The 10734-nt window shown below is 39.2% G+C and overlaps 1 protein-coding gene across 1 annotated transcript; it reads left to right on the top strand.

The window, feature by feature from the left end:
* Positions 1-2951: 2951 nt before the first annotated feature.
* On the top strand, positions 2952-10441 carry cnga4 (cyclic nucleotide gated channel subunit alpha 4). Its single transcript, XM_070544385.1, has 7 exons — positions 2952-3097; positions 3438-3593; positions 3704-3810; positions 5607-6190; positions 6298-6543; positions 6838-7003; positions 9456-10441. The coding sequence occupies exons 1-7, from the start codon at positions 2952-2954 to the stop codon at positions 10235-10237; spliced, it is 2187 nt and encodes a 728-aa protein (XP_070400486.1). The 3' UTR covers positions 10238-10441.
* The last annotated feature ends 293 nt before the right edge of the window (positions 10442-10734 follow it).

The following is a 10734-nucleotide window of genomic DNA, read 5'->3' as shown; positions in this document are numbered from 1 at the left end:
AATGCATGCACTAAACCTAACTGGAAAAAATATCAAAACAAAACCTATTTTGAAAAATTGGTGAATTATTATTATTATTGTTATTATTGTTATTATTGTTATTATTATTATTATTATTATTATTATTATTAGAATAGAATTCAATAGAATAGAATAGAATTTATTGATCCCACAGTGGGGGAAATTCACTTGTTACAGCAGCAGCAACACTTAAGAGAATAATTTGAAGAAAAAATAATAACAAAGGTACATGTATAGGCAGTAATCTAGAGTTGTAACCTGTGACCACTAAAAACCACTAACAAAAAAGGAAAAAACTTGGGTTCCAACAGTATGCAGCATACTGCAGGATATACTATGTAAATCTGGTACTGAACGGGTATTGAACACATTCTGAATATTACATTGGTGTTATTGTGAACCAGGATAATGCCAGTACAGCTTAGACTGAGGAGTTCTACACTCTTACTGCAGAGGTGGATGAATGGTATACGGTAGCGTTCTGTTTTACATCTGGGATGTTTCCGTCTGCCTCTGAAGGAGCTGTCCATGGTCTCCACAGTGGAATGCAGTGTGTAGGAGGGTTTTTATAAGATGGTGGTCATCTTCCTCAGCATCCTCCTTTCACACGTCTCTAGTGTATCCAGTGGGCAGTTCAGAATAGTGCTGAAACGAATCATCAAATGATTCGATTCATTAAATTCCTCGATTCATTTTTTGCTGATTCGAAGATTTGTTAAATGTGCGCTCTACAGTCTGAACACATTTACTGGCGCACCATGTGGTGATCTAGGTGCTGTGGAGGAAAATAGAGAAACCAGCAAAGACAGAAACCATTGTAAAATGCAGACACGGTGCAAAGTTTGAGATCAAGAGTTAAACTATGAGCATTGCTAATGCTAAGCTAGCGGGTACCATTATCACAGCAAGTGTGGTTCAGAAAAAACGTGACGGTTGTGAACGACTAAACTCCACAAGCGGAAGGAGAATCTCCAGCATCACGTTTATTTGTGGGTGTCTGCAGCGGTGTGGGGCGGATCCGCTGCAGCTACCGTCTGGTTGTTGCTACGAGTCTGCCATCTGCCGCAGAAGAGAGTGGCAAGCCGTCGTAGCATATAATTCACTAACACTTTTTATATTTCAATGCAATTTAGACTAGCTTATGTTGCCAAACAATTCATAATAAAATAAATATACCACACGTTCGTTGTTACAGTAGAAATTAAAGTTAGCATTTCCAGTGGCTTCTACTGAACATGTTAATGAAGTAATGAAATTCTACTCCTTATGTGTGAATATTTTTAGATATGTTACTTTGACTAGGATGAGGTCAACACACACCTAAATTGTGACTGAAATGTGGGTCAGATGTTGTTCCATAAAATATTTATTAACAATAAATATCAGCTGGGAGAGAGGGAACTAGACAACACTACTTTATTATATATTATTGAGCCTTTTATCATTTTGCTTTTTATTTTCATATTTTTACAGCATACCATGATCTCGTTTCAATTAAAACGTCATCAAATAGAGTACTCGATTAATCGATGGAAGATTTGATAGAATACTCCAATACTAAGATATCCAATAGCTGCAGCCCTAGTTCAGAACCAAGCTAGCTTTGTGAACTAGCTTGATCAGTCTCTTCCTGTCTCGGTCAGAGCTGCCTGCACCCCAACAGACTTATAATAATAATAATAATAATAATAATAATAATAATAATAATAATGCCTCCTATTAATAAAAATTGTAAAACTAAAATGCTTTGGTTCTTGATGTGGGATTAAGAAGAGATTAAAACACAGACATGTCATTTTACAAACTTTACATTTTAAAACTATGTTAATTTTGAATCTTTAGGCAAGACAAGGCAGCTTTATTTATGGAGCACATTTCAAGCACAGAGGCAATTCAATGTGTTTTACAATTATCAGGACATGATATAAAAACACATAAAAACACAAATTAAAATACACATAGATAGAATTACAGTTTAGAGCTAAAGGAGAAGCCAAGTTACAGCGCAGATTATAGTGGAGATGACGCATGAGAAAGAAACAATTCATTTAAAGGCTGATGAGTACATTATGGTTTTTAGTTTTGTTTTAAACAACACTAGGGTTGGGGCAGATCGGAGGTCATGGGGAAGCTGATTCCATATTGAGCAGAATAGTAGCTAAATGCATCTCCACCATGTTTGGTTCTGATCCAAGGTTCTACCAGCTGACTGTTATCTAAGGATCTCAGAGCACTGTTGGGTGTATATACAGGAATGAGATCGGACATGTATTTTGGCCCAATGCCATTGAGTGATTTATAAACTAGTAGGAGCACTTTGAAATCTATCCTGTAGTTTACTGGCGACCAGTGTAGAGATCCAAGAACAGGAGTGATGAGCTCCGTTCTCTTAGTTCTTGTTAAGGCTCCAGCAGCAGCATTCTGAACAAGCTGCAGTTGCTTCACAGCTTAAAAAAGACCAGTTAGGAGACCACTGGAGTAGTCCAGCCGACTAGAAATATGAGCATGAAGAAGTTTCTCTAAGTCTGGTCTGGACATGAGACCTCTGACTCTTGATATTTGATGAAGATGATAAAACACTGATTTAGTTATAGTCTTAAAATGTCCAGAGAAGTTTGGAGTCAATGATAACATCAAGATTTCTAATCTGTTTTTTTGTCTTTATTGATTCTTGCAAAAACTTTGATCTCTTTATTTGTTATTTATTTGTGTCTGTGAGGTACAGAGATAGATCTCTTTGGCTGTCATGGAGAAGCAAGAATTCCCAGAGCACTTGTGACATCTGTTGTTGTTTTCTTCCATAGAGACCAGCATCGCCAGGCAGTGCCGAGGCACACCTGCTGGTTTTTAATCAGACACACACCACTGAGCCACAGATAAACTTGTTTCAGAGTAAAGGCCATGCCCACTTAGGCCTAAAACTGTAGAGAATGGAAAAACCAGATAGTAATGTTAGAAACAACCAGTGGCAGAAGCTGCTCAAGTGGCATAATGGACAGAAAATGAATGAACGAGTGGACGGCGTGAAGAGTGAAGAGAAACGACACAACTGTCAGGACTCAAAGTTAAAATTTAAGTGAGTATTTAAAATGTTGACTCAATTCTGTAGTGGAAACACACATTTAGATCTGTCATCTGTTATCTGACAGCGACTTTTAAATGTATGTTTTGTTACCTCTGTTGGTTTTAAATGCCATTTCAAATTAAAGGTAAAATTAATCTCAGCTAACCATAATTTGTTGTTTTATAACAAGAATGTTTGTCAAATAAAACTTGTCTTGAATAAAATTTTTCATGATAACATCAGTGATTAATACTTCTTCTGGACAGACAGAAAGTGACTAAATTAATGTAAAAACAAAATGACTTCATTAACATTATGATGCATTTTTGAAAATTACTACTTTTTAGTGAAGATGTGACAAATTTCTGATAAATTTTCATTCTCTCTCTCAAACCTTCCCTGTCAGCTGGAAAGAGTGGGTGATTGACCCTGCAGACCATTTTTATTACATCTGGCTACAGGTCATGATAGTACCTGTTGTGTACAATGGGGTCATCATTATTTTAAGGTAAATAATTGCAGTATTAGGATTTTCCTGAATGTCAAATAATAATATTTTTCTAATGAGCTGATCAGACCTTTACGTGGTCTCACTGGTGTTTTTAATTATTTTGTCAGGACATGCTTCACTGCGATTGCACTGAACCTCCTTCCAGTGTGGCTCACCCTGGACTATCTGTCAGACCTCATGTATGCCGCAGACATGATAATTACTCTTCATACTGGTAAACACACTTTACTTGGCTCCCTTTCACCATTGAGACATCTCAGGGTTCTGGCTGCTAATTTTCAAAATTTTACATTCGTAGGAATGAAATTCTAGGCATAAAATGCTCATAAACATGAAAGCTGACATGTGAAGGCAAGGCAGCTTTTACGTATATATCCTTCTTATTTCCAAAAACAATAACTTCAGTCTTGTCTTTGCTTATTTGGAGGAAGTTTGACTGCATCCAGTCACTGACTTGTTCCAAACACTGACAGAGTGAGTCTAAAGGACCACAGAGTTAGGTAGATTTAGGTGTCATCTGCATAGCTATGATAGGCACTATTGGTATTGTGTATGACCTGACCCAGGGGGAGCATGTAGAGATTGAAGAGCAGTTGTCCAAGAAAATAACCTTAAGCAGATAAGGTTGTTTATAGTTGTGTCACGTTGTGAGCCAAGAGGAGGTTAGGACCCAAAGATGCAGAGATTCCAGATGACACAGGGATGGTAGAAATAACGTAAAAAAAAATCCAAAAAGGCAGAGAGCCAAAAACCAAAATCAAAAAGTCCTAATAACAAAACCTAGAGATATCCCAAAAAAAAAAAAAAAAAAAAAAAAAAACCCGTAAGAGACCAAGAGATACAAAATCTAGAGAGGGGAATGAGACAAGGGTGACACAAACAATGACCCAACAACACACTGAGACGCAGACAGGGTTAAATACACTGGGGCAGGATGAGTGGGAGATATGCTGCAGGTGCGTGGGGAGAGAAACCAAGTGAAAACAATTAACAGAGGAAAGTGAGCAGAGGAGGGGAAACCAACATGAGCTAAGAGCAAAAACAAAACCTAAAGACAAGAGCAAGCTAAATAACTAATGTTCTAAGGAGGAAGGAGAACTACAAAAACCGGTGGAGAAAGAAGCACACTAAAAGAGACTAATTAAATGAAAAGCTGAACCGTATAGAAAAACTGCAGAGGGGTGACTAGGGGAGACCAACGGGGGCACAGGACCTGGGAGGGATAACCTGGAGGGGCTGCAGACCAGGGGACACATGAGGAACACAAGGAGACACATAAGGGAGACTCAGACGCAGACCATGACAAGTTGTTTCTTAGATCCTTGGAGTTTACTTTATATTGTTCTGCTACACCAGCTGTACATCTGTTTGATATCAAATTCAGAAACAATCACTAGTAAATGCTGAAGCCCACAATTACCAATACAGTTACCTTTTCCATTGCTGAAATCATCCCCATCGGCACACATTTTAGCAGTAATAACTGCAGCTATGTCAAATACGTTTGCAGTAAAAATATGTATTCCAGTCAAGAACAGCCTTCAGTTGTTTCCACATATTTGTACGGGCGTGCCTGTTCATGGTGCGACAAGTCCGTTTGCTGCCAAGTCATTGAGTTGGAAGAAACTTGTGCAAACAGGAGTCCCAGTGATGATTCAAAATAAATGCACCAAGTGGAGCAAGACGTTGCCTTGCTAGCTAAAACACAGCTTCCGTCCAACGGCAACTCCACCAATTGAAGCATTCATTAAAGAAATGTTGTCTGTGAAAAAAATGGGACAAAACTATCAAACTGGATGGTGAAAATGAGCAAAAGCTGGAAAAACATTTCAGACTGGTATCACAGTCAGGTTTCCTGGTCAGTCATTTCAGACTCTCTGATGCATTTGGAGTCATTAGAAAAAACGGACAACCCCGCGTACGTCTTAGGGTTTTCAGAAACATGGGAACTGGGTTATGTGAAAATCCTGTGCGTTGTGCCTCAAGTGTTTTGCTGGATTTTCTCTGCAGGTTACTTGGATCAAGGTATACTGATCAAGGACCTGACTCAGTTGCGGAAGCGGTACCTGCACTCTAAACATTTCCTGTGGGATCTGGCCTCCTTGCTGCCTACTGACTTCCTCTACTTTGCAGTTGGCATTGAAATTCCCCTGGTGAGGATTAACCGCCTCCTGCGTATCCCACGGTTCAGCGAGGCCTTGGATCGCATGGAGACAAGAACCTCTTACCCCAATACTTTCCGCCTCACAAAGCTGATGATCTACATCTTTGTGTTGATGCACTGGAATGCTTGTCTCTACTTTGCCTTGTCCAATTTCATTGGCTTTGGAAGTGATCCATGGGTCTACCCAAACATATCCGACCCAGAATTTGCATCCGAGAGGCGCCAGTACTTTTACTGCTTCTGGTTCTCTACCGAGATTTTCACCACAGTAGGCGACACCCCCAGACCTGAGAGAGAAGAAGAGTACTTATTCATGATTGCAGACCTGCTAATTGCCGTCCTGGTGTTTGCATCAATCGTTGGGAACGTTGGCAATGTCATCACAAGCCTTAGAGACCGTGACAATGTCTTTTTCCCCAACCACGAGCTGGTAAGTTGTTCTGCCATTATAAAAGGTTTAAAAACAGTAATGAATCACATTTATTTCAAAATATTGCCAACTACGTTTTAGAGGAAACAAAGTTTTATCTCACTTAGGTAAAAGCGTACCTGCGCAGCCACCACATCAGCAAAGAGCTTCGACAGCGCATCGATGACTGGTATCAGCATCTTCACATCAACAAGAAGATCATGAGAGAAAATGAGATCCTGCAGCAGCTGCCTGTACACATGAGGACAGAGATTGCAGTCAGTGTCCATCTTCCCACGCTCTCTAAAGTGACCATCTTCCAGAGCTGTGAGAAAAGCCTGCTGGAGGAGCTGGTTCTCAAACTCACACCTCAGGTCAGGAAGGGGAATCTTCTGGGAAATATGAAATATTGCAGCAGGTTTGTTGCAGTTTAAGGAGTTTGTGAATCAAACCGTGCTGAACTTCCAGATCATGACTATAGAGCTGGAAATGAGGATGAGGTACCATTCAAAGTGAAATAAAACAGATTTGTAATATTTTTAACTCAACAGTCACTATTCCTACCTACAATACATCTGCTTCTCACAGGAACAGTATGCAATGACTCACAGCTATGACACATGCTTGTTGCTCTCCAGAGGAGATTTTTCAAGGCTTTTATCTTGCAGGTGTTTAGCCCAGGAGAGTATGTCTGCAGGAAAGGGGATGTGGGCCATGAGATGTACATCATCAAAGAGGGGAAACTTGCAGTCGTAGCAGATGATGGGGTTACAGAATTTGCTGTGCTGAGTGCAGGAAATTTCTTTGGAGAAATCAGCATCCTCAACATCAAAGGTAAGAAGAGTGTTGCTCATTGTGTTTAGACTCAAACGGCGTCTCCTGGAATTTTTCAAAATATAGAAATGTGAAGAGCATCATTTACTGACAATATTAAATTATGCTGAATCAGTTTTTATCTTGAAAGGTAAAAATCATGTTTCTCTGATTGACTCAATGGAGGAAAAGCAAAACATTTAATTAAAAAAAAGAGAGATTTTACTCCAAAAGGCAACATTTTTGTGCAGGAGTCTGAACTAATCATGAATATTCAGCTATAACTTTATTAATCCCTCTGAAAGTATTAAAGATTGTTTCGAGTCTGTTATGATTGCTTGTACATATTGTACATGAGAACAGTCCTTTGTCTTTGTGTCTGTTTTTAGCCTATTTTTATCTTGTTTGTTGTTATCTTATCTGTTGTTGGTGTAAACCTAATTATTGTCACGACGTGCCGGTGAGTGGAACGGAGGTGAGGATCCACACGCTGGGGAGGAATCAGGCAGGTAGACAAACTGGGTAACGTAAAAGGTTTTAATAACAAACGCACGCAGGACATGGGAACAATGAGCCAACAAGAGACACCGAGCTGAAGGGGTTTAAATACAAGAGGGCTGGGAGCTTGGGTGATTGGAAAACGAGAGGCAGGTGGGAGCAATTAGCAGAGACACAAGGCTGAACAGAATGGGGGGACAGGACAGGGTGTGACAATTATGCGTCTGTTGCTGCTGCCTCTGGGCCAGATCATGGTTGTAAATGAGAATGAGTTCTTACTCGACTCATCTGGATAAATAAATAAAAGTTTCTGTTATAAGTGGTGCCACATTGACAGAAAAAAATGGGAATACCAGAACTATAATAAAAAAACTAATATATTGGAAGAAATTATGGAAAAAAGGGGAAAAAATCAGCAGTAATCACATCAAATCTTGATGCTGCACATTTCACATCCTGTGGTCCATTGCACTCTAAATATGTTTGTTGTCCGGGTTGTGGTGTTAGGTGATGCAGTAATATTTTTTTTCCACAAACTTTTATTCCATCCAACAAGTAATGTTGTTAAAATAACATTTTCTTGATCATGCAAATAAATTAATCAGTTACATATTTTTATAATGCTGCTTCCTTTGTTGTATAATTGGTTCTAACTAAAGCAAACAAGAACTGGTATAGATGTAAAATACAATAAATGTTTTATTCAATAAAGGACATGCTAGAATTCAGAACCGAGCTATTCACACACACACACACACACACACACACACACACACACACACACACACACACACACACACACACACACACACACACACACACATGGCAGCAACTCATCATGCTTTAGAAAGGTTTACTTTGCTTGTTTAGAGATTTTGCAACAAAACAGCTTCATTTTAAATATAAAAACTATTCAATAAAGCTGTGTGATTGGAGGCATAAACAACCAACCTTTGGGTGTGACTGAAAGCTAAACCAGTCACTCTTTTCTTATGCATTTTGTTTTACCTGCTCCTTGGCAGCATCAGATAATATAATCCAGCTACAATTCAGACAATCCTGGTAAGACGTGGTGAACTCTGAACGTTTAATCTCCAGTTTGTGCTGTTTGACTAAAAAGAAACTTGAATCTGAAATAGTTTTTGAGACATTTTACAAGTTCAAATTTTCTTCAGGTTAGAGCACCATTTATATCTTCCTGTGATGTGCAATATCAGCTAAGATGCTTAACTGTTTCATTTATTTATCATAAAGTAGCAAGTTTCTTTATACATGAATTAATCATGACTGCATGGCCCCTGTGCACACGTATACGTCTGCACAGCAGCTCGTCCGACATGTTTTAGGTTTGAAAACAAACTTCTCCAATACTTCATTTAGAAAAAATCTTACATCGGGTTAAAAAACTCGGGTGAGTCACAAGAAAGAGCTCTAAACTGAAATAAAATAACACAAATTTAAAAGACATTCAGCAGTATCGGTTTTAGATTAACTGAGAGGAAGAAAGCTGTCAGATGTGTTTTCAGAGCTGCTCTCCACCAAATAATGACTTTGTTTCACCTTTTACTATCATTTAATTATTGAAAAAGTAAACAAAGGAAACAACACTCATAACATTTCAAACTGTTTTTAAGTTAGTTGTCATTGTTCCTAAATCTGTCCTTAGATAACGTTGTACATGTTGTACAACGGCAGCTCCAGTATGTCGGATTATAAATCCATGATAACATGTTTATGCTTTGATGTTTCCTTCATCAGCTTGTCTTTTCATGAACAAAACAAATCCAAACAGCAAAATGTGCATCTTTGAAAATTTACAATATCATCTGTTCAGATGTGCAGCGAGGGAAGTCTCTGAAACCAGAGTGAAAAGTTCACCTTTGCATAATAATGATGAAAGTTGGTTTTATATCTTAAACCAAGATGCAAACTAATTGCATCAATCAAGTTTGAAATCCACGTATTTCTCCTGCAGGTAACAAGTCAGGCAATCGTCGCACCGCCAACATCAGAAGCATCGGCCACTCGGACCTCTTCAGCTTGTCTAAAGAAAACTTGACAGATGTGTTGTCTGAGTTTCCTGCAGCCAAACGTCACCTTGAGGAGAAAGGCCGACAGATCCTCATCAAGATGGGCATGCTGGAGGTGGGAGGAGAGGTGGAGGAGGTGGAGGCTGAGAAGGTTGAAACTAAGATACAGAGGCTGGAGAGCAACGTGGAGGCCCTGCAGACAAAACTGGCTCGTCTCATGGTGGAATTAGAGTCAAGCAACCGCAGGATGCAGGCCAGAGTGGAGCAACTGGAGCTGCAGGCCGTGGCGCTGCAGACTCAGACATCAGACGATGCACAGGAAGGAGGAGAGGGGAGAGATGAGGGGGTGGGAAGAGAGTGTGAATGGGAGCGAGAGGAGGCAGAGGGAGAGGAAGATTCAGATATAAAGATGAAAGAGCAGGGACATGATGATAATGTGTTCAAAGAGGGGGATGGAGAGAGCACTAAAAGTTCTAAAGAAGAGACTGAAAGAGCGGTGGAGGGAGATCAATGTGGCCTGAAGGAGTCAGATAGTCTCGAAAAGGCAACAGAGGACGCTGGAGAGGAAACTGAAAACAAGGAAGACGACGAGAGACCCGGGAAAGGGGATGGAGCTGAGATTGAAACTGGAGATGGAAAAGGAGAGAAAGGTGAAGAAGCAGAATCTGAGGAGGAGATAACACACGCTGAGGGACAAGAAAAGCAACCTGACAAAGAAGCACAGTAGTGAGAGGAAAGGCAAAAATGTATTTTTGTGTAAGTTATTCTGTTTTTGCATGTAAATGCTGTAAAACACAGCTGCCATGGTTGCTGCAATACATCTGATTTCCACTGGATGGCAGCATCGCTTCCTGTTTAGCTAGATGTGTGGCATATACAACTGACACCAGTGTAGTGAGCTTTTTGATTAAGGAGAAAAACCAGCATAATCCTCTGGAGAAACGTTCTAGTTGGACTTTTGTAGCTCACAATTTTCTTTTTGATAAAACATTTTTTTTAAATCTCTTAAAAAAACAATGGTTTATGCAAAACCTAAATGTCAATAAATAAAATAAAAATTAATTATTAGTTTTATTAAAAATTAAAAAAAATCTAAATACCAAAAAATGTAAGTTATTTTTTAAAGAAAGTTATTTTATCTGCATACACAAAATACTTTAATAAATCTTTTGTGTTACCGGTCACCATTGGGCAGGCATCATCTGTTGCTGTTTTTAAAAAGTT

This window comes from Nothobranchius furzeri, chromosome 14, assembly GCF_043380555.1.
Source record: "Nothobranchius furzeri strain GRZ-AD chromosome 14, NfurGRZ-RIMD1, whole genome shotgun sequence".
Lineage (NCBI taxonomy): Eukaryota > Metazoa > Chordata > Actinopteri > Cyprinodontiformes > Nothobranchiidae > Nothobranchius > Nothobranchius furzeri.
The sequence above is the reverse complement of the archived record's forward strand: the minus strand, read 5'-3'. Positions and strand labels throughout refer to the sequence as shown.

Coding starts and splice junctions, on each gene's coding strand:
- cnga4 (XM_070544385.1), top strand. CDS start 2,952: ATGGAAAAACCAGATAGTAATGTTAGAAACAACCAGTGGCAGAAGCTG. Junction 3,098..3,437: donor GACTCAAAGTTAAAATTTAA/GTGAGTATTTAA, acceptor TTTTTAGTGAAG/ATGTGACAAATTTCTGATAA. Junction 6,544..6,837: donor TTCTCAAACTCACACCTCAG/GTCAGGAAGGGG, acceptor TTTATCTTGCAG/GTGTTTAGCCCAGGAGAGTA.